At 68.5% G+C, this 27,585-nt stretch overlaps 5 protein-coding genes across 6 annotated transcripts; 3 read left to right on the top strand and 2 right to left on the bottom strand.

Moving 5' to 3' along the window:
- Positions 1 to 31: 31 nt before the first annotated feature.
- On the bottom strand, positions 32 to 6,143 carry PCSK4 (proprotein convertase subtilisin/kexin type 4; the record flags this gene model as incomplete). Its single annotated transcript, XM_082331117.1, has 15 exons — positions 32 to 411; positions 493 to 612; positions 949 to 1,073; positions 1,366 to 1,545; positions 1,774 to 1,891; positions 2,067 to 2,170; positions 2,537 to 2,637; positions 2,888 to 3,100; positions 3,178 to 3,350; positions 3,911 to 3,999; positions 4,131 to 4,207; positions 4,861 to 4,989; positions 5,147 to 5,242; positions 5,333 to 5,437; positions 5,910 to 6,143. The coding sequence occupies 15 exons, from the start codon at positions 6,141 to 6,143 to the stop codon at positions 32 to 34; spliced, it is 2,244 nt and encodes a 747-aa protein (XP_082187243.1).
- Positions 6,144 to 6,275: 132 nt separating this feature from the next.
- Positions 6,276 to 10,998, top strand: REEP6 (receptor accessory protein 6; the record flags this gene model as incomplete). 2 transcript variants are annotated; one of them, XM_082331019.1, is made up of 5 exons in its annotated part: positions 6,276 to 6,390; positions 9,125 to 9,218; positions 9,488 to 9,626; positions 9,926 to 10,094; positions 10,878 to 10,998. In XM_082331019.1, the coding sequence occupies 5 exons, from the start codon at positions 6,276 to 6,278 to the stop codon at positions 10,922 to 10,924; spliced, it is 564 nt and encodes a 187-aa protein (XP_082187145.1). In that variant the 3' UTR covers positions 10,925 to 10,998. The 2 variants fall into 2 exon arrangements, with proteins under 2 accessions (XP_082187145.1, XP_082187144.1); XM_082331018.1 differs by lacking the exon at positions 10,878 to 10,998 and having other exon boundaries at positions 9,926 to 10,582.
- A 257-nt stretch (positions 10,999 to 11,255) lies between these two features.
- LOC309599542 (UPF0449 protein C19orf25 homolog) lies at positions 11,256 to 12,442 on the top strand. Its single transcript, XM_082331073.1, has 3 exons — positions 11,256 to 11,360; positions 11,983 to 12,155; positions 12,234 to 12,442. Exons 2-3 carry the CDS (start codon positions 12,008 to 12,010, stop codon positions 12,428 to 12,430), a joined length of 345 nt encoding a protein of 114 aa, XP_082187199.1. The 5' UTR covers positions 11,256 to 11,360; positions 11,983 to 12,007; the 3' UTR covers positions 12,431 to 12,442.
- Positions 12,443 to 13,763: 1,321 nt separating this feature from the next.
- Positions 13,764 to 15,476, top strand: GZMM (granzyme M; the record flags this gene model as incomplete). The annotated part of the gene is made up of 5 exons (XM_082331116.1): positions 13,764 to 13,828; positions 14,036 to 14,195; positions 14,321 to 14,465; positions 14,794 to 15,048; positions 15,249 to 15,476. The coding sequence occupies exons 1-5, from the start codon at positions 13,768 to 13,770 to the stop codon at positions 15,474 to 15,476; spliced, it is 849 nt and encodes a 282-aa protein (XP_082187242.1). The 5' UTR covers positions 13,764 to 13,767.
- A 1,400-nt stretch (positions 15,477 to 16,876) lies between these two features.
- On the bottom strand, positions 16,877 to 26,888 carry APC2 (APC regulator of WNT signaling pathway 2). Its single transcript, XM_082330979.1, has 13 exons — positions 26,813 to 26,888; positions 26,572 to 26,740; positions 26,393 to 26,501; positions 26,203 to 26,316; positions 25,377 to 25,454; positions 24,528 to 24,620; positions 24,048 to 24,432; positions 23,797 to 23,892; positions 23,517 to 23,656; positions 23,353 to 23,430; positions 23,145 to 23,261; positions 22,852 to 23,066; positions 16,877 to 22,766 (listed from the first exon to the last, which is right to left on the bottom strand). The coding sequence occupies exons 1-13, from the start codon at positions 26,853 to 26,855 to the stop codon at positions 17,312 to 17,314; spliced, it is 7,092 nt and encodes a 2,363-aa protein (XP_082187105.1). The 5' UTR covers positions 26,856 to 26,888; the 3' UTR covers positions 16,877 to 17,311.
- Between the last annotated feature and the right edge of the window lie 697 nt (positions 26,889 to 27,585).

Below are 27,585 nucleotides of genomic sequence, written 5' to 3'. Positions count from 1 at the left end.
GCCGCCTGTGTCCGTGCAGCCCAGGCCGGTGTCACGCTGTCCTTCCAGCCCGGGGACAGCAGGAGCGACCTTGCACGACGCAAAAGGCCACACGGTACGTGACACAGAGGGTGGCTGAGAGGATCAGGGCCCCGCAGATGAGGACAGGGAGAAGGTCCCCCTGCAGACCCTCCTCGGGGGAGAAGCCCTGCGGAGGGGAGCAGGAGTGGGCGAGCTCGTCGAAGGTGCAGGCGGGGGGACAGGCCGTGCAGTTGTTGGCCGAAGCGCCCTGGCACGCGTAGCAGGAGGGGTGGCAGCTGGCGCAGACGCGGGCCGCGTTCGTGGCGGCGGCTCTCCGGGTACGGCCGTAGTAGCGCGGAGGGCAGTAGGACAGGCAGGAGCGCTGGTAGGCGTACAAAGAGCTGCCGCACTCTGCGGAGGGACGGTGGCGTGAGCCAGGCTGCGGGGCCAGCCGGGGCTGCGAGCACCGTCCCCTCCTGCCCAAAGACTCACCCTCGCACGCTCCCTGCGCGTCCCGCCTGAGGCACTCGTCCACGGCAGAGGCCGCAAAGCGCCTGGCCGTCATGTCCTCGTCTGTGCCGTGGAGGTGGAGGACGAAGCTGGTCAGCAGACCTGGGGGCAGGAGGGACAGGACTTGGTGCTGGCGGCCGCCGTGTTCCCGCCTTCCAGGGTTTGGGATCCGCGAGCTGGTGAATGCGGGGCTGGAAGCTCCGGGGCCACGTGGAGGAGAGCAAGCCGTGCCCCCTTCCTGGCTGTGTGCTGGCCGGGGAGACCCTCAAAACAAACAAACATGGCCCTGCAGAAAGAGGGCTCTGGGCAGACCCTGCGCCCAGGAGGAGCAGGAAGAGGACAAGCCAACGAGTTGCTCATCAAAGAGGAGGCAAGAACAACCGGGCGCTGGGTGACCTCGGGGAATGGGGTTCACTCCCCGGGGCCCTGGGCACCCACCTGTGTTATAGGCATCGCCCTTGTTCTCTAGCCGGAGCGTCCAGGTCCCGTTGGGGTTCTCGTCCCAGAAGTGTGTGGACATGAAGGTCCAGTCCTTGTAGCCCTCGGGGCTGGTGTCGTACGGGCTGGAGGAGAGGAGAGCTGGGAGTGACGGCCGAGGGGCTGGAGGGGAGCGATGCAGGCCCTAGAGTCACCCTGTTCTGGCTGTAAGGGGGCACTGCCAAGACGTGGCCGGGGCCACGAAGGGGTTTTGGGGATGGTGAGCCTGTTCCCTGGGGGGGCCAGAAGCAGCCACTTCAGTGCAGGGGAGAATCTCCTGGCCCCAGGAGAGGCCGTGAGAGGAGGAGCCCCTCTGTCCCCAGCAGCTGGTGAGTCGCACCGCCCCGTGCTCCCTGCGAGCTCGCGGAGCACCCTTACCGCACGGTCACCAGCGTGGACGTGGTCCCCATCGGGCTGGTCAGAGCGATCACCAGGTCCCCCCTGCGGCTGTAGGTCAGAGAGAGCTGGACCTGGACGTGCTCCAGCGAGCGGATGCGCTTGGTCCTCCCCGAGCAGGAGGAGAGGTCTGTAGTGACGGTGAGCTTGGAGCCGATGTTCCTATCAAGCACAAGACAGAGGTGAGGGCATCTCTGCCCCCTCCAAGGGCATCCTGCCTCCCCCCGTGGCCTCGAAGCACAGCCCTGTGGCTACAGCAGGAGCCGTGCAGCACAGACCGCTTTCTGGGAAGCATCGCTTGTTCCCGCAATGGGCACAGCACGACTTCGCTACAAGGAAGCCCCTGTGCGAGCTCGCGGGAGGTCAGGCCCAGGGGATGTTGTCCCTTACCGGGGGGTGCGAAGAGCCGTGACCGAACACCTCCGCTGAGGCCGAGTTCCTGCCCATGCCTTGGCCATCTCCACCAGCAGGCCAGCGTCCAGGAGCCCGTAGCCGTAGTGGTGGCTCACTGAAAAGCAGATGCCACCCAAGAGAGGACGCGTGAGCTCCTCTGCGCTGAGACAGCACCGGGGGCCCCTGCCCCAGGCCTGCTGGCAGGAATTAGAGGGGCAGCACGTCCCCCCGCAGCCAGGGGAGGGAAGCGGGAGCAGGCAGGGCCGGCAGCGGCTGAGCCCTGAACTCACCCTTGCGTCCGACCCCGTTCACGGCCCAGTCTTCTGCCTGCAGGTGAGCAGGCTTGGAGGTCCTGACGACGAGGTGCTGCAGGTCACGCCAGGTCAGTGCCGGGCTGGAAGCAAGGAGGACTTGGGGACAGAGGTCTCTGCTTTGGGTTAGCTTTTGAGGGTGAGATTTGGCTCTTCTAGCTTCTGGCGTGGGCAAGTTAGCTGCCTGGGTCCAAGCTGGTCCCCCCACAACATCCTTCACTGCCAAAATGGGAGCAACAGAGACCTCCAGAGGACAACTCGCCTCCTGCCTCTGGCCGCTCTCCCGCAGTCTTCTGGGAGAAGAGGCTGCCCCACCAGAGCCCGGGGAGACCTCAGCTCTGCACCCCCAAACCTCCCTGCTAGCAAAGTCCCTCTTCCTTGTCCCTGCAGGGCCCTGGCGAGTCCCCAGGTGCTCCGTGGGGACTGTCCCGCTGCCGCATGGCACCTACTTGGCCTCCAGCGCGAGGGCGATCATTCCTGCGGCCAGCGGGGCCGAGGCGGAGGTGCCCGTGTGCTTGTCGGTGCAGCGGTGGTGCAGGTCGGTGGTCACCTGGGGGGCAGAGGGGGGTCTCGGCACCGCAGCCGGCTGCTGGAGCAGAGGGCAGGACTGGCTGGAGTTGGGTAACTTCGGTAAATGCTCCCTCTGGGTCCCTTCGTGCTTTTTGGGGTCTAATGCAGAGCCTTTAACAAAGCCTCCCTCTCCCTCCCTAGGTAAGGAGGGCTCGGATGAGCCCGCTCTGTGCTGGGAACCGGTGTCTGCCCGAGGGTCACTGCTCCGGTAGAGCCGGCATGGCACTCACGATCTGCACCTCGCTCGTGGTCCTGCTGCTGTAGGTGGTGGTGAGGATGGCGGAGCAGCCCTCGCTGTACCAGGGCCTCCGGCCGCCTGCCAGGACGCTGCCCACCGACAGGGTGTAGATGCTGTTGGCGTACCCATCGCAGTTGCAGTTGTCGTAGTTGATCCCGCCGTTGCCGGAGGCCCAGATGAAGATGGAGCCGAGGCCACCCCGTCCCTGGCAGGAGGGAGGCAGAGGGGGTGAGCAGGGAGTCCTCGTGCCAACGAGGTCCCCAAGGCCAGCACCGAGCTTACTTTGGTGACCCCCCTGTAGAAGGCCTCCGTGGCCAGCACGCCTGGCCCGTCCACAGTCTTCCCGTCATCCTCGGGGCCCCAGCTGGCGCTGTAGATGTGGATGTGCTGGGGGCGCAGGCTGAGGGACTGAGCCTCCACCATGTCCGTGATGGGACCGTCCAGCATCCGCACACCTGCGGGGCCAGGACGAGGAGCGGCAGTGTCCGGGAGGCGGCAGCACTCGGGAGGCCGCGCCGGCTCCGGGTGGACGGGAGCCTCGCACGCGCCATGCGAACGCAAGGGCTGAGCCGTATCTCGCCGGCCCCCGCTTCACCCGGTCGCCTTGAGCACCTTTCACGCGATGCTGCCCTAAGGAGATCAGGCTCCTGCAAGTCTGTGCGGCCGCTGCCGTGAGCTCGTTCCCCAAAGCTCCTCGTTAAGCCCTTTGCAATTAAGCCCAGCGAGTTCTCCCGGCTTTTAACGCCATTTGCCACACTCGCTTCTGCAGGGGAGCCTGAGCCTGCACAGTGCCGGTGCTGCCTGCCGGCGCCCTGTGTCGCGGTGGGCATTAAACCCCCAGGAGCACCGAGCCCCGCACCATGGCCGGGTGTGCGGTAACACCGCAGCACCCTCTGCCCCCCTGCAAGCCGCCGGCTCCCCCCAGAGCAGCCCCGCCTGGGGCCACGCGTCCCCCCAGGGTGCCGGAGCTGGTTTGCCACTCCCGTCCCACCAGCGCGCCAGAGCAACAGCTCACCTCCGACTTTGGCGTTGTACGCAACGCCTGCTCCGCAGATTCGGTTGTTGGCTGCAGCCGCCACTTCTCCTGCACAGCGTGTCCCGTGCCTGCGGGGCAGAGTCAGCCCGTCAGCCGTCCTCCGCGAGGGGCAAAGGGGCCTGGGACAGCCTCAGCCCCCGGAGGGATACAGCACCCAGCACAGGGAAATCTGCTTGGACATTCAGCCGGCAAAACTCACCGGTTCTCGTCCCCGGCGGCGTACCTGGGCTGGGGGTCGGGGTCGTTGCTGTTGAAGTCGTAACTTGCCAGGGGGTCCTATTGCAAAAAGAGGCACCGGCCCGAGCAAACCGCCTTTTGGCGGGGGTTGTGACAGCTCGGCGCAGGCGCCTGGCGCTTCGCCCGGTGTCCGGCGGTGCGGATCGCCCTGCCTGCCCGCGAGCTCGCTGCCTGCCCAGCCCCTTCGCACCCAGCAACCGCGTGGGGTTAACCTGGAGTTGTTGGGAACGGCGTTTCACTACAGGAGCATAACTTTGGCCGTCGCTGTACTGCTTCATCGTACCCAGGCTCACGTTCACGCGACAGCGCAGCACGGAGAGTCACCCGAGGGTGAGCCTCACCGGCCGTGCAGTTAGGGGCGAGGAACTACAAACCACTGAAATGATGTTGTTGTAAACAACTAAGATTTACCTTTTCTTTGCGCTCAGAGCAGGTGAGCGCTTACCAGCTTTACTGGCTTTGCAGCTTGCTGTAATTACATCTATTTTGGGGGCTTGAGTGCGTACAAGTCCTAACGTTTCCTTGATGTGAAAAATTCACCGCGGGAGACACCAAACCTTTTGATCCAGCCACGGAGAGGCTGAGTTCCCACTGCAAAGTCCCGTGGGCGGGACGAAGGCACCAGCTCCCACCCTCCCCTGGGGACAGCGCTCCCTGAAGGAGCAGGTTCCTGCTCAGCCCACGGTAGTTACGTAGTTGGCAGACAGGTCGGGGTGGTCCTTCTCGATCCCATCATCCAGGACGGTCAGCACCACCCCCAGCCCGGTGTACCCTTTGCTCCAAGCAGCGAGGATGTTTAGATCGGGATTAATGTCGTTGTTCTGGAAAACAGATTAAATGTGATCAGCCCCCGGGCAGCAGGCTGCGGGTGACCTTCAAGGACTCTTCTGCTGCCTCATCACTGCCGGCATTAGTCCTGTTTACGCGTCGGGGAGGTGATTTGCTGGAGGATTAGAAGAGAGAGCGGCAAAGTCTCACCATGTACCACTGCTTATGGAACCAGGGATCTGTTGGCACCACGCTGACGCTTCTCTTTGTGCGCCTCTTTACGGTTTGCTGCTCAAACCAGAGGACCTGGGTGGGAAGCAGCGTTGGCGGTGTCGGGCAGCGCCTGCCCAGCGCGGCGTGCGGTAGCCTCGGTCCCCGCAGCCGCCTCCTCCCTACCTTTGGCTCTTTTGCCAGGCGCATGTTCCAGCCCCAGTGTCTGCTCAAGGCTTTCTGCCGGCTGCCGCGGTGTTTGAAATGATAATAAGGCTCTCCCTCCATCACCTGCAGGCGCAGAGAGCTGTTGTAAGAGATCGTTTCTAGACACGCAGCCGGGCTGGGGACGCGCGTGGCAGCTCCACGCGGGCCGCGGAGATCAGGAGGAGGCGTTTAATGGGAGTTGCGCGTGGCAGGACAAGCGGAGCCCACCGTTCGGCGAGAGAGCAGGCTCCCAGGGAAGGCCCGTGCGCGCCCTTCGGGTTTCCTCGCTCGCCCGTGCACACGCAGAGGCCGTTAGCAACCCGCAACCCTTACGCTTTCATCGGCGGCCGATGGTTTAATAGCACTAGAGGGAATGATTGAGCGCCCTACGCTAAAGCGAAACCGGTGTCCCGCTGTGGGACGCTCACGGTGGGGGCGGGCGGAGGAGGTGAGCGGAGGGGGACACCGGGTGGGACGAGGGTGTGTGGAGGGGAGGTGCTGGGCTCGCCCCGGCCCCCGTCGCCCTCCCCACAGCAGCGTGGTGGCCCACGGGCACCTGGCCCAGGCAGAGCAGGCCGTGCCGGCGGGCCAAGCCCCGGGCCTCCCGCGGCCCCGCCGCCACCCGCACGGCCCAGCTGCTCAGGTAGACGCGGGGCTCGGCGGGGGCCGGTGGGGCGGCGGTGGCGACCACCACCACCATCACCAGTAGCCCCGGGATCAGCCCCGGGCCCAGCGCCGGCCTCGGCCGCGCCGCCATCCAGGCCGCGGGGGCTTGAGCGGGTGTTGCCATGGCGACAGCGTGGCCCCGCCCCGCCCGGCGCGGCCCCGCCCCTCGCCCCGCCCGGCCCCGCCCCGCCGCCGCATTGGGCCGGGGCGGCGGAGGGGCCGGGCCGGGGCCGGTACCGGGGCCGGGGCCGCAGCCATGGGCACGGTGCCGCAGCGCCTGCAGCGCCTCCTCGATCGCCCCGGGCCGCTCGGGGACCTGCTGGGCCGCCTGGAGGCCCGCACCGGCGTCCGGCGGCTCTACCTGGCCACAGGTGCGACCGGCACCCCCCTCCCCGGCCCCGCTCCCGGGCTGCGCTGCCCGCTCCCTGCCCGCCCGCCCCGTCTGGGGGGGTCTCCGAGGGTCCCTCCTCGTCCCTGGGGCGCCCTGGCAGCCCCTCACCGCGCCCCTGGGCTCTGCGGGGGGGCAGGGGCAGGGCCCCCCCGGTTTGGGGGTGCCGGGTGCGCTGGCGGAGCGGGGCCGGGGGCCGGGGGGCCGCCTGCGGGGCGGCCGCGCCGTCCAGCCTCGCCCCCGGCAGGCGTGAAATCCCGCACCCCGACCCGAGGGCAGGCGCACCCCGAAACCCGCGGGGTCTGCACATCGGAGGTCTCGCCCGGACCCCCGAGACCCCCGAGAAGCCTGGTCCTGATGGAGGGGGGTCCTCGCTCCCCAACGGGCGAGCCCCCCAAAACGCGGCGGGTCAGACCGGGCGTTGGGGATGGGAGGGCCCGTCCCCGTGTCCCGCTCGCCCCGCGGGAGGGCAGAGGTCCGGCCGGCTGTTAATGAGATCCTGTTTGCTCATTAATGAGAAACCCGGCGGCATTTCCCTGGGGAGCCTCCTCCTCACCCTCGGCCCCGTGCCGTGCTCTGCCAATTTACAACCTGCCCATCCGCGTTCTCCGATCCGGTATTTTATATAAAAGCTCCCCGGAGGGGCTCGGGGTTTCCCGGCTGCCCGCGTCCCGCCGGGCTCTTCCCCTGCCGTTCGCCTCCCGGTGCCGTTTCCTGGCCCTTTACCTGCTGCAGGGCTCGTTTTCCCGCCCCGAGGGGGAAAGGGGTCCGTGAGCGGGCACGTGCTGTGTGAGCGGGCTGTGTGGGACGCGGCGCGTGGCGGTCGGGCGTCTTCCAAGCAAAATGGTGCCGGGGCTTTGGTCGTGCTCGGGTGTGACGGACTTTGGGGGTCGGGGAAGAGCGGAGGCACCACTTCCACCAGAGCGATGGTCCCATGTTTTCGGTCCCTGTCCTGGAAAGGAGAAGCTGCTGCTCAACTAAAAATACCCGATTTCTCCCTGCCCCGGCTCTGGAGCAATTCCTGATTTGTGTTTGAACCCAGCAGGGTCGGTTCTGCGTCTCCGGGGCCAGTAGCGACCCACGGGCTGCAGTCTGGAGCCCGTCTTGCCTGGCCTCTGGGCAGCACAGCCAGGTCAGCCGTGCGGTGGCTTCGGCTGGGTAAAAGTCACCCCGGAGGAGGACGGTGTCCCCTTCCCAAGGCACGGGGCCAGCCGGGCTGGCCGTCACGCCGGCTGCTCGCCCTCCTTGCCAGGACAGGCACCCCGGGACGGCTCCGGCCGCCCCCCTCAGCAGCTCTTCTCTGTACGAGAAGCCTTTCACTTGGTTTTTTGCTGTTACATAAATTTCTCTGGGGGCTAAACTTAGCCCGTGAAATCCCTTCTAAGGCTCTTGGGGGAATGAAACCCAGCGTTGCCTGAACCTGCCTGCTAGTTTTCCTTGAGGGGAGGTTTGTGATTGCTCCAAAGCCACGTTGCTCCTGCCCGTCTCCTGGGAAAGACCCGAAGCCCCGTTCGTGCCCGGAGCCGCGGCTGCCCTGCACCGGGGGCCAGAGCAAGGCGCAGGAATGCTGCAGTGAGCAGAGCGGGGATAATCCCTCCTCCGAGCCCCGGCAAGGGCTTTCCTCTAAACCACCGGCACAGACAGGTTAAGTCCTGGCTTTCCTGCCCGCTGCAGGGCAAGGCGCTTACGTTGGTGGAGGAGCCTGTACGCGGGGTAGGGGAGACGCTGCTGGGATGTGACAGTAAATGCCCCCGGCTCCGCGCGTCCCTGGGCTGCCTTCCTGCCCTCTGCCCCTTCGGGCTCTGCGTTTCGGCTGCCCTGGGCAGGCTGGGAGGGAGCTGCTGGGTGCCGGCATCTCCCTGCCCTCCGAGCCCACCTCTGAGCGAGGGCTCTTCCCTGTGGCCATGGTTTCAGCAGCAAGGGCTCCTTGCCCCGGCTTCCCTCGTCCCCTGGCTCTCCCAGCTCTGCTGATCCAGCCTCCTGCAAGCGTCTGAGGGCCGGGCAGGCTCCAAACAACCAAAGCCATGGCTTACATTTAATTTCAACAGTTTAATTTAATAACAGGGAAGCGGGATTGGATTGCTGGTTCTCAGGGGGCTGAATCCGTAATGAACGGTGGCTGCTCAGCCCAAGCACGTGGAGGGGATGTGGACAGGGAGCAGAAAGGAGCCGCGGGCTCTGGGAGCGAGGCTTGTCCTTGAACGGTCGTTATCAAAATGCCAAGTGGCTCCGAGCCCTGTGTGCAAAGGAGAAGCTCAGTGCCTTAACTTTGGACTGCAGGTGTGCATTAAAGCCTCCGCTTCCAACGTCTCTGCAGCCTTGGCCGGGGTCCAGGCTGGCGACGGGTCAAAGGCACTACGAGTCTGTTGTGGTGAAGTCCCTTCCAGGCCAGGGAGGGGACAAACAGTGACGGGACCAGATCGTGGCATGCAGTTTCCCTCAGGGACGAGCGAGCACCTGCACTCCGCGACAGACTCTGCCACGCGCCGCGGCTCAGCACGGCTGCGCAAGCAGCCTGTTGAGCACCTCGGTGGTCCGGTGTGTGGAGGGTCGTACTGGAATTAATTCGGGATGGTCGTTATTCCCAACTGGAGGGTCCTGGCATGGGCCTTTTCTCACTACTGGGATGAGAAGCCTGCTCAGTGGACTGAGCCGGGGTCTCTCCTCACCATCTTGGTGTCAGCAGGTTCGTGACCGTCCTCTCTGTCCCCCGTCAGGTTCTGTGGCGTTCCTGGGGCTGTACCTTGTGTTCGGCTATGGCGCTTCGCTGCTCTGCAACCTCATCGGCTTTGCCTACCCCGCGTACGTCTCGTAAGTACCGATGTCCCGGCCCAGCCTCCCTGCAGCATCTGGAGAGCATTCCCTGCCCTTAGCTGAGGGTCTCCCTGTAAACGAACAGGCGGTTATGGTCAGGAAGCTCTTGAGACCTTCCTGCAAACACTGGGACCTGGCACAGTCCCAGCTTGGGGCAGCAGCACCCGGTAGGCAGGTTTGCTCCAGGGTTTGGAGGACTTGGGAAGGAGGTGCCCACCCTGGCGGCAGGGCTGCCGCAGCAGTGCCCTTCCCCTCTCCTGCCGCAGCATCAAAGCCATCGAGAGCTCCAGCAAGGAGGACGACACCACGTGGCTGACGTACTGGGTGGTGTACGGCGTCTTCAGCGTAGCCGAGTTCTTCTCCGACACCTTCCTCTACTGGTTCCCGTTCTACTACGCTGGGAAGGTAACGGCTTCGCTGGGGGCTGCCGGTGCCAGAGTCCTCTCGCCCGCTGGCTGAACTTGGATGAACCAAGCCTGGTGGGCTCTGCCCCGTTCGCGGGGCGGTGGTGGTGGCTGTGGTGGGGCCACGGTCCATCGTGGAGCTCCCTGCAGTGAGCTCCAGCCTTGGGAAGCTGCCTTTGGGCCAGGCTGGGGGGCACTGGAGCAGCTCAGCTGCTGCCCCACCACTGCCCTCCTTCTGGGGGCTGCCTGCCCTGCCTGCCCTGCCATCTTCCAGCTCTGGAGCGTCTCTCCTCCCCGCAGTGCCTGTTCCTGGTGTGGTGCATGGCCCCCGTGTCCTGGAACGGGTCGCAGGTGCTCTACCAGAACGTCATCCGGCCCTGCTTCCTCAGGCACCACCAGACCGTGGACAACATGCTGGGCAACCTCAGCACCAAAGCCCTGGACGTGGCCTCCAGCGTCACCCGAGAAGGTAACGCGCGTCCCCCGGTCCCCGCTGGCCTGCTCCGTGTCCGGGGCAGGCGGTTTTCCCTGGAGCATGGCCCGGCTCCGCTCGGACACGGGCAGCTCTCGTTTTACTGGCAAGCGGCCGCCTCTCTGTGACCGTGGGCCGTGCTCTCACAGCCACAGCCCCGTCCCCCCGCGGTGGCAGGAGCCGAGCCGGGGGTTCGCTCTCCCCACTCCGTAATTCTCTCTCTTCTCTTTGCGCCTCGCGGTCGGTCCAGTCCTGCAGACTCTGGTCAGCAGCAGAGCCCGGCTGGCGGCCGAGGTGGCACCGCAGCTCAGCTTGTCTGTATGTAAGAGCCGCGGCTGCCGCTGAAGGGAGAAGGGGCCGTTTGGCGTGAATCGCCCCGCCGGCTACCACCAGCCGCTTGGCCAGATCCTGCGGCCGACTGCGGCCACCTTGGCACTGGCCAAACCGAGCTCCTGCTCTTGCAGCCGCCGGCGTGGCTCGCGCAGAGCCGTCCCTTTCTCCCTTGGCGCGGGTAGAGCAGGCGCTTTCCCTCCTGCTTTTCCGTAGCCAGACCCCCGAGCCGCGCGTCCTCCGTCGGCCTCGCTGTGTCTGCGTGTTCCCCAGCCACCCTGGGGCTCCCGTTCGGGTGCAGGCAGCTGCCCGCTGGTCCCGGGGAGGGCAGGAGCTGCAGCGGGAGAGGGAAGGGAACGGGATGGTGAAGCATGGCCGGCGTGGGCTTCACCGGCTGGGTGGCCATTGCTCCGGGGATGGGTTCTAACGCCATCCCCGTGTCTCCTGCAGCCTCCAGAGCAGCCTTGAACCTGGCGGAGGAAGCAAAGAGCAAGTGAGAGGGGTCCCTGGTGCTGAGGGCCCGGGCCTGGGCCTGGGCCTGGGCCTGGGCCTGGGCCTGGGCCTGGGCCCCGCTCGGCCGATCCCGGCCGAGCGGGGCCCAGGCCCAGGCCCAGGCCCCACCGTTTCTACCCCTAATAAACCCCCGGGACCCCCCCCCGGTGAACCGCCTCTCCCGTGTGTTCCCTACGCGCGGCTCCTTTAAGAACGGGAGCGGGCGGTGCCTTTAAGAGAGAGGGTGGGGCCCGGGGCGGGGTGACGTGGCTACGGGGGCGTGGCGGAAGTGAGGTAAGGGGAGGGGCTACGGTGGCCGGGAGGCGGGCGGCGGCGTGGCTGGCTGTCCGTCCGTCCGTCCGTCCGTCCGTCCGGAGAAACGGGCGGCGGAGGGAGTCGTCCGTCCGTCCTCCGTCCCGGGGGGGGGGGCGGAGGGAGCCGGTCTGTCTGTCCTGGGGGCAGGGGAGCGGCTCTGTCTGTCTGTCCCGGGGGTGTGTGGCTCTGTCTGTCTGTCCCGAGAAGGGTGGGGAGTCTGTCTGTCTGTCCCGGGGGGGAGGGAGGGGCCTCTGTCCGTCCTGAGGGACGGTGCGGGGCTCTGTCTGTCTGTCCGTCCTGGGGCGGACAAGGAGGGGGGGGGCTCTGTCTGTCTGTCCGTCCGTCTGTCTAGGGGGGCAAGGAGGGGGTCTGTCCGTTCTGGGGCAGGGAGGGGGGAAGTCTGTCTGTCTGTCTGTCTGTCTGACAGGCAACGAGAGGGCTGCTGTCTGTCCAGGAGGGTGGGAGGGGGGAAGTCGGTCTGTCCAGGGGGTCAGCGAAGGGGTGGGTCTGTCTGTCTGTCTGGGGGGGCAGCAAAGGGGTCGGTCGGTCGGTCTGTCTGTCTAGGGGGGCAGTGAAGGGGTCTGTCTGTCCGTCCGGGTGAGGCAGCGAGGGGGTTGTGTCTGTCCGGGCAGGGGGCAGGGAGGGGAGGAGGTCTGTGTGTCTGTCCGAAGGGCAGTGCGGGGGGTCGGTCTGTCTGTCTGGCGGCCGGGGCGGGGGCAGCGCAGCCCCCTCATCCCGGCCCCCCCAGCCCCGGCGCATGAGGCCGCCCCGTGATGAGCTCCAAGGCCAAGCGGGTGCTGCCCACCCGCCCTGACCCCCCCAGCCTGGAGCAGGCCCTGGCCGACGTGCGGGGCGCCCACCCGGCCGACCCCGTCTTCCTGCCCCCCGCGGAGCCGCGCCGGGACCCCGGCCCCTCCCCAGGTGAGTCCCCGCGGCGGCGGAGAGCGAGGCGGGGGCTGCGCCAGCCCCGCTGAGCCCCCCGCCTCTGCCCCCCGCCAGGCTCCCCCGGCCCCGCCAGGCAGGAGGCCGCCGCGGCCGAGCGGGAGCGGCTGTACCGGCAGAGCCGCTCCTACGTGGAGATGAACCAGCGGCTGCAGGAATCCCGGGAGCGGCTGCGGGAGCGGCGCGAGGAGCTGCAGCAGGCGGGAGCGGCGCTGGAGCGCGGCATTTCGGAAATGAGGCAGAAAGCTTTCTGAGGCCGGCGGCCTCCCTGCGGGCAGCGCCGGTGCTCGGGGCTCCTCTCCACGGGCACCCTGGACTGCGGCGGGCGCCTCGGGACGCCCCGCGGTTGCGGTTTCGCCTGCCCGAATCGGGGGTAGAACCGATTGCGTTGGATTTACGGGAGGATCTGGCATTGCCACGCCTTGCCGGCGCCTCACCGCTGCGCGAGAGGGCCGGGGCTGTGCCGCCTTGGCAGCCCGACCTTTCCCCGGGGAGCGGCGGGACCTGCTGCCCGTGCCGGTGCCGGGGAGGGGCCATCAGGGCGCGGCGGCAGGTTCCCGGTGCGGGAGGAAGGGCTCGGGTCTGCGCTGTCCCTGAAGTCGATGCCCTTGTCCCCGGTGGGTGGCATGTCGTCCGTGGCCTCGCGCCGCAGCTTCACCTATGACTTTTCCATCTGGTACTGCCCCGAGGACGACCACGTCGCCTCCCGCATCTTGGAGCGCTTGAAGAATGAGGGATTTCGGGGCTACGCAGAGCACCAGGACCAAGTGGCCGGGACGTCCATTGTCCTGACCGCCATCGAGGTCATCGAGGCCAGCCGGGTGGCCATCCTCCTCCTCTCCGCCAAGTCCCTGGGTGACCCCTGGTGCCAGCGGGTTTCCGAATGGAACCTGTATCACATCATCCACTGCTGCGGGACCAAGATGATCCCCGTCTACGTGGGCGTGAAGAAAGCCGAGGTGCCTCCCTTCCTGCAGCACCTCATTGAGCTGGAGTACCAGACCGAGTTCTTCTTCGACAGGCTCGTGGACAGCCTGAGGGTGTCCCGGCGGGCAGGGAGCAAAACCAGGACTGCCGCGGCCTCCAAAGCGAAGAGCTGAGGGACCGGGGGCGGCCGGGGGCCGGCTTTGCAGCCTGGCAGGGGGCTGACGGCCCTGCAGCCATGGTGGTGGGAGCGGAGGTATCCTGTCCTGCTAATAGAGGTGGTGGGAACGGGTCACCCCAGCGCTGGGGATTGTCACAAATCTCATTAAAATCCCTTCTCAGAGAACCGAAGATGCGCCTTTCTGTCCGCACGCCCCCGTGTCGCTTGCTGAGCGGGGAGTGAGCTCAGAGTAAAACCTCGGAGCGTGCCGGGGCGGCTGTGGGTGGTTTCCCACCCCCCAGGTGTTTGCTCTGCCCCACGGGCGCCTCTTCCCCTTCCTGTGCCCCACAGCGGGGGTCTGTGCCCCGCTGCCGCCCTGCGCCGCTTTCACACGTGACCGGGGCCCTCTGCCTCCGCGCTGGCTCGGCACGGAGCGCGGCAGCGTCGCATCGCCTCCGCAGAGGGACGCGGAGCCGGCGGGCACGGCCACCCCGCAGCGGGCGAGGGATGGGGGCGAGGGGCAGCCTGGGGCTGCTGCTGCTGCTGGCCCTCCCTTCGGCCGGGCCAGGTGAGCGCCAGGGCGGTGGGTCGAGGGCGGCCGGCGGGGTCTTGGCATCGCTGGCGGCGGTGGGTGGCAGCTGGCTTGCAGGGATGGAGTGGCTGGAGGTGCCGGGGGGACGGGGTGCTGGTTGGGGACCCCCAGCCGTTCCCTCTCGGTGGGGCAGCCAACCGGCGGTGGCGGCAGGAGTGGGACAGGCTCTCCTCTCCCCGGCAGCGTGGGGCTGGCTCCAGCCGTCGGTCATCGGGGGACACGAGGCCAGACCCCACTCCAGGCCCTACATGGTGTCCATCCAGTTCGGGGGGGTTCACGTCTGCGGGGGAGCGCTGCTGCACAAGCAGTGGGTGCTGACGGCTGCCCACTGCTTCCATCGGAGGTGAGTCCGGAATGGCCGCATCCTGCCCGGCGCAGGGATGGGGGCTCGGTGGGGCTCTGCGTGGCCGGCACCGGGCTGTGGCCGGCACCAGGCTCCCACCAACACCAGCTCCTGCCGTGGGGCAGGATGGCGGCTGCCGGCAAGGTCGTGGTGGGGCTGCACAACTTGTGGGACCACGGGGCGGCCACGCAGACCTTGCCCATCCGGGTGGCCTGTCCCCACCCCAACTACAACCACCAGACCTTGGAAAACGACCTTCTCCTGCTCCAGGTAGGGCTGGCGCCGGCCGCGGGGAAGGGTTTGCCGTGGGGCTGGAGGAGCGTGACAGTTGGCGGTGCCAGGAAGCGCTGCCGGGGAGGGGGCCGAGCGGGTTCGTGCTGCACCGGTACAGCCGTGCTCGCAGCCGAGGTGAGGGGCTGGGTGACATTTCCTCTTCACACCTCCGAGCACTTTCACAGCTCGGTGACATCTTCCCGCTCCCATGGGCGCTGCACCAGCTCGGTGCTTCCCCTCGGCCGCCCACCCTCGGCGGCGGGGTGCTCCCTGCCAGCCCCCGGCCGTGGCGGGGGTCTGACGCTGCCCGTCGCCCTGCCCGCAGCTGAGGGAGACGGTGAAGCTGAGCAGGACCCGGCAGCTCATCAGGCTGCTGAGGCGGGAGCCGGCGGCAGGGGCGGCGTGCAGCATGGCGGGCTGGGGGATCCGCAAGCACGGAAGGCTCTCGCCCACGCTGCAGGAGCTGGAGGTCACGGTGCTGGACGTGCGGATGTGCAACAACAGCCGCTTCTGGCACGGCGACATCACCTCCACCATGATCTGCTTCCAGGGACACCGCAGCGGCTCGACACCCTCCCAGGTGAGGAGCTGGGGGGACGCGAAGGGCTTTGCAAGGGGACCAACCGGCTGCAAAGCTCCATCCCCCCCGAGCCTCCTTTCCCAGGTGTGGGGGCTCCGGGGAGGATGCTCGCCCTGAGCAGAGAGGCGAGGTGCCCCCCCGGCCATGACGGGTCCCCGGCCCCCGGTCGGCGTCCGTTCCCCACTGTCACCTCCGCCCAGGGTGACTCCGGGAGCCCCTTGGTGTGCGGGAATCGGGCAGGGGTGGCTGGTGTGCAGTCCTTCACCAGCAGGAACCTCGCCGACCCTTTCAAGCCGCCCGTCGCCACCTCGGCTGTGAAGCACAAGAAATGGATCCAGCGAACGCTGCGGAGGGGCCACAGCTGCCCCCAGCCCGGCCACATGGGACAGACAGACCACTCCCTCCTATTTACACAGGTTGGCTTTTAATTCTTAATACTGTCCAGAGTCCCGGTAAAATAACATCCTTAGTACATACATACAGCGATGGGGGAAGCAGGGCACCGCGAAACCCGGCGGGATTGTCCGCAGAGGAGGGCTGAAGCCGATGGGCGTGCGTGGAGCAGAGAGGGGCGAGAGCGGGGCTGGGCGGTGGGGTTTGAACCGCAGCCGAGTGCCGTAACCGAGCTGGGCCTCCTGGCACATCCTACGCTCGGATACGGCGCTCGGGAGCGGGGACACATGCTGCCCCCGGGGACTTTGCCCCCTTTTCTTCAGCCCCGGGTCCCGCTGTGTTGGCCGCTGGCTGCAGCCTCCCAGCTGCTGCCGGAGCGGAGGTCTCCAGCGGGCATCGGGGTGTGCAGATCCCCACGATCCCGGTGCACGTCCCCGGGGACCCCATGCATGTCCCTGCAGCCCTGGTGTCTCCCTGGCCTCAGTGTGTACCCCTGTGGCCCCACTGCGCATCCCCGCGGCCCCGGTGCGACTCCCCAGAGCCCCTCGCTGTGTTCCCACAGCCCCGTGTGTATCCCTGTGTCCCCTGCACGTCCCCATCGCCCCGTGTCTGTCCCTGCAGCACCCTCATGGCACTGGTAGGCGGGGGGCTCACAGGTCACCCCATCCAAAGCAGGCAGCGAGCGGTGGGGTGGGAGGACCAGGAGGCACCCAAGGGGTCGGGGAGCACCCAGGGGGTTGGGGAGCACCTGGATCGGGGGGTCCCTCCGCAGCCCATCCCGCTCCCCCGGGGCCAAGGATCTTCCTGCGCGCCCCACCGCGGCACGCGGGGCCGACTGGCAGCAGGAGCGGGGGCGTCCCCGGTGCTTTGGGGCTGGGAGCTCCCGTGCTCGTGGGCGTAATCCAGTCCTGGATGGACTCGTGTCCACGGCACGCGGGGACGTGCCAGGATCCTGGCTGCAAGCCGGGACAGGGCTCTTCCACCCCGGGGTGGGAGGCTGGGGGGCTGCGGATGGAGGTGAGGGGCCCCAGACCCTTCCCCAGGGGTTGGGCACCCCGGTGCCAGCTCAGCACCCCGTCCCCTCCCAGGGCAGCTCCCCAGCCCAGTGACATGACCCTGCGAGCAGCCCCCCGCGATGAGCCCGTGGGGACCCCGGCTGCCCACCAGCGAGCCCCTGCCCGGCTCCTCCTGCGCCTTTTCCACCCAACGCCGCCTCGAACCAGTGCCAGCACCACGGCTGCGGGTTACCCGTTAGCAATCAGCCAGGCACCTTAATTAGGAGCCTCCAGCAGCAACAATGGGGGGTCCCAGCCCCCTCTCCCCACGCACTCCCCCCCCAACAAAGCCTCTCCCTGCCTTGATCCAGCCCTGCGTTCCCTCCCCTCGTTAATAAATGAGCCGTGATTGCTGGCAGGGCCGGGCGTTGGTGCCGAGACGAGCTGGAGCATGCAGCGGAGGCCTGGCGTTGGGGCGCGGCGTGCCATCTTCCCAGCGTGCAGGATCAGGCCCTGGTTCAGCCTCTGCCCGAGGCGGGCAAGCGGGATGGGGGGACGTGGGGACATGGCTCCTGCTCGCCTTGTCCTGGGGTGTCCATCAGCGGGAGGAGATGGGCACCGAGACGCACCTCGGTTTGGGGCATCAGCCCCGGCCCCAGCACCCAGCGGGTCCCCTGGCTCCGCCTGCTCCTTGGCACTGGGAACCGCGGTGCTCCGGTACAGCAAGACCCCAGCCGGGGCAGGCAGCGGGCTGAGGTGACTCGCCGGTCCCCAGCTGTCCTGCATCGCCGTCCCCCCCAGCACAGTCCTGGCCAGCTCCCATGGGGCAGGGGGTGTCGCGGGACCCTCGCCGGGGCTTCACCTGCCGCAGCTGCTCAAGCCTGGATTTTCTCCACCGCCTTGTCGGCCACCGCCGTCACCGCCATGGGGCTGGGGACGTAGTTGAAGGGGGTGACGCGGGCGGCTCTGCTTGGGGAGCCGTGCCGGCTGGCAGGGAAGGTCCCAGCCGGCGCCTCGTGGCCGAAGGAGATGGGCAGGGCGGCCTTGGCGGGGGCTGGGGCTTCGCCGTCGCAGGCGGCGCGGGTGTGCAGGGGCCCCTCACGGGTCTCCAGCGTGGGAGAGGTGCTGGAGTTGGTCTTGGTGGTGGAGAAGTCCTCGGTCTGCACCACGGCATCGCTGGTCTTCCTGGGGCCGGGGGTGCCGGGGCGCTCCTCCTCGCCAGCGCCCGCCAGCGGCAGGGCGGAGGAGGGCAGCGTGCTCTTGAGGATGTGGGGGATGTCTTCGTCCCGAATCCTCCGCCACGTGCCCTTCATCACCACCACCGGTGGCTTCGCCGGCTGCCCGCCGGGCACCCCCTCGGTCTGCCGCCGCCGTGCCGAAGCCTCGGAACGGGCAGAGAGGACAGAGGAAGGGCTGCCCGTCCTCCGCGCCACGCTGATGTTGGGCGAGGATGAGTACCTCTTGAAGGGCTCGGGCGTGGGGATGCTGGTCTTCACCGGCAGCCGGGACGGGCTCTCGGAGCTGGTCCTCCGCGGCGGCTTGGCACCGGTGGGGACTTTGCTGCCAGGCTGGGGCCTGGGGGCGAGGGGCCGTGGGCTGGGGGCCGCTGGCTTGGCCGCCTTGAGCTCCTCGCAGCGGGAGGAGCAGAGGAAGACGGCCGGGAGGGCGGCACGGCTGCGCTGCGGGGAGGCGCGTCGAGGCAGCGAGGCCGCCGGCTGTGCCGGGGAGAGCTCGGTGCGGTGCCGCAGCAGCAGGCTGGAGGATTCCTTGATGAAGGTGAGCTGGCGCAGGAAGCCGGAGCGGTCCGAGTCGCTCCCGCTGGAACGGGCAGACGACATCCGCACCAGGTTGAGCCGGCTGCCCCCCGGCCCGCCGCCCCGCGCCTTGCCACCATCCAGCTGCTCCTCCAGCACCGGCATGGCCCCCCGGCCCGGCAGCACCTTCCTGCTGGGCTTCTGCATGAAGGGGATGCGGACGGGCGACTTCTGCGTCTTGGACTGCTTGGGGGCCGGGGACTTGGGGGCTGGGGCCCTGGCCGGGCGTCCCGGCGGGGAGGGCGAGCCGCCCGCCTTGCCTGCGGCTGGGGGACCCTGCTTGGCGAGCTGGGAGGGCGATGGCAGCTTCTTGGGTGCGTGCTGGGAGGGGGTGGAGGTGCGGGAGGAGCCCGAGGAGGGGGGTCCCTTGCCGATGCGGGCAGGCGGCGTTGTGCTCCTCTTGGGCAGCGCCAGGTCCCCAGTTTCGGGGGGCTTGCCCAGCCGGTGCAGGCTCCGTGAGCGCTGCTGGCTCAGGGAGAGGTTCTTGGCCGCCGGTGGCTCGGGCTTCGCCGTGGGGCTTTTCTTCAGGGTGGCCCGCGGGCTGGGGGCGTCCTTGGCCAGGCTGGGCATGTAGATGACGGTCCTGCCGCGGAAGACCACGGGCAGGTTGGGCACCGGCTTGGTGGGCGCCGGGCTCCGCTCTGCCCTGGCGCTTCCGCGGCCGGCGGGACGGGCACCCGGCGTGTCCTTCCTCTCCGGGCGGCTCTTGCTGTGCTCCCTCCTGGCCGCCTCCCGGCCGGCTGCACTGCCAGCCCGCTGCTTCTCCTGCCTGCCCAGGGAGAGCTGCAGGGTGGACCCGACCGAGAGCCCCGACACGAAGGAGAGGATGGAGTCGGACTCAGAGGAAGGCTCCCGCGAGAGGGAGGCAGCAGCCTGGTGCAGCCAGGTGACGATGGAGTTGGCACCCTCCTGGATGGCTTGCCACTCCACGCTGTCCAGGTCCGAGCCCCGGTCAGAGCCGGCGTCCTCGGTGGGGCGATGCCTCGCCTCCGCTTTCCGCTCCCTCCCGCCAGCGCCCAGCGGCTTCTGCTTGCGCTCCACCATCCTCCGGCGAGCCGAGAGCCGCCGGCGCTTGGGCATGGCCGAGCCGATGCACTTCTGCAGCAGGTCATCCTCCGAGTTGAGGCTGGGGGAGCTGGGGGAGCCCTCCTGTGCCTGCCCCGCCGCTGCGGCCGACCGCGGCCGGGGAGTTTTGCCACAGGGCTGGCCCCGCTCCTCGCCGTCGGAGAGGTTGGCATCGCTCAGGGAGCTCATGGAGGAGCTGAGGGAGTAGCACGGCGGCGTTTCGTCGGCGATGAGGTTGTTCTGTGGTTTCGCCTTCGCCGGCCGGGGACTGGGCTCGGGCTCCCTCCGGGGCACGGAGCCACCCCAACGCTCCCTCCTGGGTGCTTGGCCGGGCTGGGCTCTGCTGCCGGACGCCTCCCTGCCTGCCTCGGGCGGCTCGTCCGAGTCCTGCTCGTAGAAGCAGTAGACAGCTTCCTCCGTCGGCGTGGTGTGGCACAGTGACTGGAAGGCCACCCCGTCCTCCCGGGGAGCATCCTTCCTCCCGGGGGGACCACTGGGCCTCCCCACCTCCAGCTCCAGGCTGGGTCCGCTCTTCGGGGGGGGCTGGCCCCGATTCCCCTCCCCGCCTTGGCTACGGCTCGACCCCGCTTTCCCTTTGCAGGCTGAGCTCAGCCGGGCGGGCGCCGAGCTGCTGGAGGCGGCTCTCCTGGCCTGGATGGCGCCGGCGCTGCCCGCCTCCTGGTGCCCCTCGGGCAGGACCTCTGCCGGGCGCCCTGGCCCCGGGCCGCGGGGATGCTGAGCCTCCTCGGCGGCCGGGTAGCGCAGGGTCTCATCGCTCAGCGAGGCGGCGCTGGAGAAGTTGACGGGGGTCCCATCGGCCGAGTCGGTGAAGGAGTCATCGTCCTTGAAGAGGTCACGGGCGGTGGCACGCAGGTGCTTAGGGACACCGGGGTGTGTGTGGGCTGGCACCAACATGTAGACAGGGACGTGCACCGGCTTCTTCGTCTGGGGGTGCAGGACCTGGCCAGAGAGCAGGGAGGTCTTCACCTTGCGGAAGCGGGAGGGCATGGCAGAGCTGATGCACTCCTTCAGGATCTCGATGTCGTCGTCAGAGGGGGGCTCAGGGCGGTCAGCCCGCCGCCGGCCCTCCAGGTACCGCTCCTCCCGCCGCTCCTCCCGCTTCTCATGAGCCGCAAAATTCAGGCTGTTCTTCTCCGGGAATGTGGGCATCAGCTTGAGCTCCACGTCCTTCTGGACATAGTGCTCATGGAGGGGCAGGGCGCTCAGGCTGGAGGCGCAGGAGAAGTTCTCGTTGGGTTTCTCCACCGTGAAGTAGACCATGGAGTCCAGGTCCTGGGGCAGCTGGAAGCGCTCCTTGAAGTCGGTGATCTCCATGAACTTCTTGACGTTGTTCTCCCACTGGATGTTGAACTGGCTGGTCTCCTTCTCCGGTTGGCAACCCAGCTCGAAGAGGGGCGTCTTGCTGCGGCTGGGCGGCATGGTCTGCCCGGGGCTGTCGGGCAGCTCGCTGGGACTGATGGTGCCGCTGATCATCTCGCTGCAAGGGTCGCTCTGGATGGAGCTGGCGATGGAGGGGCTCTCGAAGCTGCCCAGGGAGCTGACGGAGCTGCAGCGGCTCATCACCAGTGGCGTCTCCTGGATGTAGTTCTCCGAGGAGCTCGAGGGCGTGAGGTCCTCCTGGCGTGATGGTGATGACTCCCGCAGGAAGACCTTGTCGCACTTCGGGAAGGGGATGGTGATGGGCTGGGAAATCCTCACCGGCGTGGCTGGACCCAGATCCGCCGCCTTCTCCTTCTCCTGCCTCCCATCCTCACCTTCCCCGTCCCCTTCCTCCATCTCCAGGATCTCCAGGGAGGAGTCGCTGTCCAGGTCGTTCTCGCTGTGGCTCTGGCCATCCAGCACGTTGTCAGCCGAGGAGAGGGAGGAGAGGGAGCTGCACCGGGAGAAGCAGATCGGGGTGTCTTCCACCGAGTATTTCTGCACCGACTCCTGCTCCGTCGTGGCTGGCGGGTGGGCAGGCAGCTTCTCTGGGATCTTGCTCAAGGTCTCAGCCGTCTGCAGCAGCACAGGCGGGAGCCAGGCTTGCTTTCTGCCCAGGAGGGAGGGGTGGTGGCCGGCACCGGTGGCTGCGCTGCTCTTGGCCAGGCTCTCGAGCAGGGGGACGTGCTGGTAGGATGGGGAGAGCTTGATGGTGCGGACCTGGGGGTCAGGGGAGAGTTTGCTGCCTGCCTCCTTCTTCCACTCAGGCTCCTTATCCAGCGCCTTGGGGCTGGGGAAAGTCACCGTCTTCTTGGCCCGTTCGGGCAGGTCTCGCTGCTCCGGTTTGTCTGGCTCGGCCGTGTCTCTGCCCTTGAGCGCCGTGGGTTCGACCCGCTCTGGCTTGCCGCCCAGGATGCTCTTGAGGTCAAGCCGGCTCGGCCGCTTCTGGTACCGCTGCAGCTCATCCCGGTAGTCAAGGAAGGCGGCCCTGGTGCAGGGCTTCATGTGCTCCTTGGTGCAGTAGCCATCACTGGTGCTGCCGCTGTTGAGGCTGTCGTTGGACAGGCTGGTGTAGGCGGTCTTCAGCCGCAGCAGCGTGTGCGCCCGGCTCAGGCTCTCCCGCTTGGCGAAGCCGCCGGCGTCCGAGAGGCGGCATGGCGAGCAGGACTGGGCACGCGCCTCATGCACCTCCTCGGGGCCGTACTGCCAGTCCAGGCAGTGGTCCTCCGAGCTGAGGCTGAAGCTGTCATCCGAGGACGTGTGCATGGTGGAGATGTCCTCCACCAGCTTATCAATCTTGGCGACTGTGCTGGAGATCTTGTTGGCCAGCTTCTCGGCAGCCAGTGAGACGTCATCCTCCGGCAGCAGCGGCTTCTTGGGCTCAGCTGGCTTGCCACCGCTGTCCTTCTCCGGCTCCGGGCATCGCCTCTGTGCCAGCGCCCGGGGCAGCGCCTGCCCCTGGAGGAAGGAGGAGTTGAGGAACATGGAGAGGACGGAGGCGCTGGCTGTCTCCACGCCGGTGGAGATGTTGGGCACTTCGTCATCGTCAAAGCAGCCGGAGTCGGAGGCGTAGTCCTTCACCAGGCTCTCCATGTGCCGCGTCGGCTTCTTGGCGTTCTGGCTCTTCAGGCTCTGCTTCTCCATGGTGTCGAAGGTCTCGGCCAAGTGCTTGGCGTCCAGCTCGGCCTCCAGCGCCTTCTGCTTGCGCATGTAGAGCGAGGGCATGCAGGAGCCCGGCGAGACGACGGCGGCGTCCTTGTACTTGGGGGGCCGGTTGGTGAGGAGGTTGCGGAGAGCGGCCGCGCTGCCCATGGCGATCATCTTGTGCTTGGAGTGGATGAGGTTGCGCAGCATGCTGACCGCCCCCAGGTCCCAGAGCAGCTCCTGGTCGCGGGGGCTGCGGGCGGACAGGTTCCAGAGGGTGCCGCAGGCGTTGCTGACGATGGTGAGGCTGTGCGAGCGCAGGTGCTGCAGCAGCGTCTGCAGGCAGTTGTGGTCCCGGAGCACCTGCCTGTGGGACAGGGGGGACCCCCGGCCGTCAGGATGGTCCCTGACCCCCTTCCCCGCCTCCGTCCCCACCCCACGGCGACCCTCACCTGTAGTCCTCCCGCGTGGCGACGAGGCTGGAGACGTTCCTGAGGATGCCGCCGCCGCTCTCGATGATGGCCAGCGAGTTGCTCTGGCACTTGTAGGTGAGGGTGCTCACCAGGAAGCCCAGGGCTCCCTCCACCCCGCAGATGGCGGCTTTGTTCTCCGTGCTGTGCGCCGACAGGTTCCACAGCGCGCTCAGGACGCTCTTCAGCGTGGACTCCTGTCCCAGGGGACACACACCCCCGTCAGCGCCCGTCCGGCCGCCCCGGTGCCCGCTCCCGCCCGCCCCGGTGCTCACCTTGCCGGCGTGCAGTGCGCACCGCGTCAGCCCGGTCACGCTGCCCACCTCCCGCAGCACCTTCTTGCTGTTGATGTCAGCCCGCCAGGAGAGGTTCCTCAGGATGCTGGAGACCACCTGGGAGGGCAGAGCGGGGCGGGTGGGTGCGGGAGCCGTCCCCCTGCCCGTCCCCCTCCCCGGGGGAGCCCCCCACACCACCAGCACCCACCTGGTGCAGCTCCTCGCTGTCGGAGCCCAGCTGAGCCACGATGGCCTCCATGCAGCCCCGGCGGGAGCACAGCGTCGCCTGCGGGGAGGATGAGGGCGGTGAGGGCGACGCCGCAGCCCCCCGGCCCCGCTCCCCACCCCGCAGCCGCCCCGGCTCCCCCCGACCTTGTTGACCACGTCGCCAAAGGTGAGGTTGGTGAGGGCCATCCCCGCGTAGCGCCGCAGCGCCAGGTTCAGGGGGTCGCTCGTCATCTTGTGCATCTCGTAGTCCACCTGCAGCAGCTCGGCCACCGCCTGCAGCCCGCCTGCGGGATGGGAGAGGGGGTGACTTAGGCAGGGGACCCCCCGGCACCCCTTCCCCAGTGCTGCTGCTGTTGCACTGGGGAGGAGGGTGGGCAGGGACGGCTGTGGTGCAAAAGGGACGGAGCCCCCACCCCGCGCTCACCCAGCTCGTTCATGGCCCGCCGGTACTCCTCGTCGAAGGAGAGCTTCATGATGGCGCAGGTGGCCTGGCAGATCTGGGGCTCGATGGGCACCGGCGCTGTGGGGACAGGCGAGGGGTCAGCCCCGGGGTCCGGCACCGACGGTCCCGCCATCGCCTGCCGCCTCCGGCACACGCAGATGCTCACGGCCACGTGCATCACCATGCACGTGTGTACGCAGACACACGCGCCGGCACCCCGCTTGCCCCCGTACCCGCGCCGCCCTCGGTGCCTCTGCCCCCGTCCCTGCTCTGCATCTGCAGCCAGTCCCAGCAGGTCTCCGAGTAGGAGCGGATCTGCTCCAGCACGTGCAGCACCCGCATCTCCTTCTTGGCCTGGCCCTCGTCGGGCTGGGAGAAGACGATGTTGTGGAGGGCGGCGTTGGCACGCATGCGGGCGTCCTTGGCGCCGGCGGGGCTCTCGGGGGGCCCCGGCTCGCCGTCCGAGTCGTGCAGGATCTGGATGAGCAGGGGCAGGCAGCCCGACTTGCGCATGGCCAGGCAGCTCTCCTGCGAGCTGGACATGGCCAGCAGCGTGCGGGACATGTCGTCCTTGTCCCGCGTCGCCAGCATGGACAGGAGCCAGAAGACCACCTCCACCTGCGGGAGGGGGACTCGGGGTTACACAGGGCCGCCCCCCCTCCCCCCCCCCGTGCTCCCCACCCCAGCCGGGCTCCGGCACGGGTGCCCCTCACCTTGCTGCTGCCCAGGCTGCTGCCCCCCTCCTCGGGGTGGGTCGGGGGGTCCAGGCTGCCGTCCCCCTCCATGCCCGGCACCTTCCCACAGAGCTGCAGAGGAGGGGGCAGACGGGGACGGGTTGCAACGTGCCGCCCTCGCCCCCCCGCCCGGCCCCTCCCCGCTTTTCAGGAACCCACTGGTGCCATTAAATTTGGCAGCGTTTCCCAGTCACTGCAACTGCTGCTTTCGTCAATGCCAGGGTTGTATTTTAAGCTGGAATCGGGGCTGATCGGGGAGGGGGGAGCTGCAGGCTCGGGAAAGGAAGAGCGTGGGCGAGGCGAGCGGGGTGGGTGGCGTGGACTGTGCCGGGGCCGAGCCCGCGGCGCTGCTTGCGTGGGTTGGCGATGGAGGAGCTGTGCGGGATGCAGGGCTGACTGGGGTGACGGAGGGGCCAGGGGCGACGGAGGGGCTGGGGGCGATGGAGGGGCTGTGGGTGATGGAGGGGCCGGGGGCGACGGAGGGGCCGTGGCGATGGCGGGGCCGTGGCGATGGCGGGGTGTCCGCCCCAGCGGCTCCGGCGGCCGGCAGATGCTGCGGGAGCCATCGCGCCCGTCCACCCGCCCGCCCGCCGCGCGCCATGGCCTACTTCTCGTCTCCATGGCAACTGCCCATTTCACGGTGCCCGAGCCACACAAAGCCCTGGCTGTGCCGCCGGCGGGCGACGGGGACAGGACGGGGACAGTGGCGGGGGGGCTGCGCCTGGCCCCCTCCTCCACCCGCCCCAGGCTCCGCCGCCCCATGGGGACAAGGGACAGACCTCGGCGATGGCCCCTGGCCCCGGCCGGGCTCAGCCTCATCCCCGCTACCTGCGGCTCCGGCTGCTGCACCTTGTCCTGCGCCTCCATGAGCTCTTTGTCGATCTGCTCCAGCCGGGATGCGCGGATCTGTGGGGGCAGAGCGTGTGTCGGCGAGGGCTGGGACCCCCCGGGACCCCCAGCACCCCCAGAGCCAGGCGTGAGGGTGCGCGGGGCTGGGGCAGCTGGGTGCAGTGTGCCAGGGCGCACAGGGCTGGGCGCGGGGTGCGCAGAGGTGATGAAAGAGGGCGCAGAGTCGGGTGCAAGGGTACAGAGCTGGGTGCGAGGGTGCAAGGAGCTGATGCAAGGGTGCACAGGGCTGGGTGTGAGGGTGCACGGTGCTGGGTGTGAGGATGCACAGGGCTGGTGCAAGGGTGCACGGGGCAGGGTGTGAGGATGCACGGTGCTGGGGTGCATGGTGCTGGATGTGAGGATGCGCGGTGCTGGGTGCAAGGGTGCACGGGGCAGGGTGCAAGGGTGCACAGGGCAGGGTGCAAGGGTGCACAGGGCTGGGTGTGAGGATGCACGGTGCTGGGGTGGATGGTGCTGGATGTGAGGATGCACAGTGCTGGATGCAAGGGTGCACGGGGCAGGGTGCAAGGGTGCACAGGGCTGGTGCAAGAGCGCACAGAGTTGGTGCAAGAGTGCATGGAGCTGGGTGCGAGGGTGCACAGGGCTGGTGCAAGAGAGAACAGGGCAGGGTGCAAGGGTGCATGGAGCTGGGTGCGAGGGTGCCCAGGGCTGGAGATGGCAGGAGGGAGCGGGAAGGCAGCCGGAGCCCCCAGGCACAGGACGGGGGCAGCAAGGAGGGGAGGAGACGGCTCCCGCCCGCCCTGACCTGCGCCCGCTGCACCATCTCGTCCGCCGTCCCGAAGCGCTCCTCCATCAGCGAGCGGATGTGCTGGGCCTCGAACTCCAGCTGCTGCCGGATGAGATCCATCTGCATGGAGAACTGGGGGGCAGAGGGGGGGATGGCGTGAGCGGGGCAGGGTCCTGCCCGCGCCCCGGGGCTGGGACCCCCCACTCACCGTCTCCACGTGGGGCAGCTCGTCCAGGCGCGTGGCCAGGCTCTGCAGCTGGGTGTAGTACCACACCTTCTCCTTCTCCTCCTTCTCGATCTCGCCCAGCAGGAAGCACCTAGGGAGGGGGGAGCCCCGTCAGCACGGCCCCGGCCCCCCCGGCCCCGTGCATCCCCCCCGGCCATCACCTCTCCCGGTCGAGCTCCTCCAGCAGCCGGAGCGTGGCTCTGCCCAGGTCCCCAGCGCCGTCCCGATGGGGCGCGGGTGGCAGCGGGCCGTCCTCGGCGCTGCGCCCGGCTCCCGCCACCTCCGGCGGGAACTTGAGGTTGTAGAGGCTGGTGATGTCCATCTGCAGGGCTGGGGACGGGGACAGCGGTGTGAGGGTGGGCTTGGCAGGGACCCCCCGCCCCACCCTGCCTGGGCACCCACCTTTCAGCTGGTCCAAGACCTCCGTCTGCCCCGAGGACACCATGACCCGCGCCTCCTGCTCCAGCTTGCCCTGGAGGTGCTTCAGGACCTCCTAAAACAGGGAGGGAGCCGTCGGCGGGGAGGGAACACGGAGGGAAGCCCCTGTGTGCCCTTCCCCGCAGCCCCCGTACGGGGCCGCGTCCCCCTGGGCTTGTCCTCACTTTCATGTCCGAGGTCTCATTCTCCAGCTTGGAGAGGTGGTTGGAGTTGTCCTCCAGCTCCCGCCGGAGGTGGCTGTTCTCCTTCTTCAGCGCCTCCACCTGCCGCACCAGCTGGTCGTACGAGGCGATGGAGCCGGACATCTTCACCTCCTCCAGCGCCTGCGGGGTGGGGGGCAGGCGGGCAGCACCCCGGGGTGCTCCCTGCAGCCTGCCCCCCAGCACCCTCACTGCCCCCCAGCACCCAGCGCCTGCCCGGGACCGCAGCACGGCCCGGGGGACCCCCGCCACCCGCAGCCCCCAGGGAGGGGGCAGAGCGCCCCGGCGAGAGCCGGTGCCCCCCGCAGCCTCCCAGAAGGGACGGCCCCAGCGCGGGGTGGGCATCGGGCCCGTGCCCGTGCAGGCAGGCCGCCCCGGCCCCCAGCCCCCTGCCAGCCCCTGCCTGATTTCCATCCTCTGCAGCAGCTCAGCCCTCCGCTCCCTTCCCCCTTTGTCTCGCTTTTGTCTTCTCCTTCGCTGAACCAGCTCCCGCTTGGCTCCCTCCCGCAGCAGGGGCAGCCCCGGCCCCCCGGCATC

This window comes from Platalea leucorodia (genome assembly GCF_965183815.1).
Source record: "Platalea leucorodia genome assembly, chromosome: 21".
In the NCBI taxonomy this organism is placed as follows: domain Eukaryota; kingdom Metazoa; phylum Chordata; class Aves; order Pelecaniformes; family Threskiornithidae; genus Platalea; species Platalea leucorodia.
This window is presented reverse-complemented; position numbering and strand designations above follow the sequence as displayed.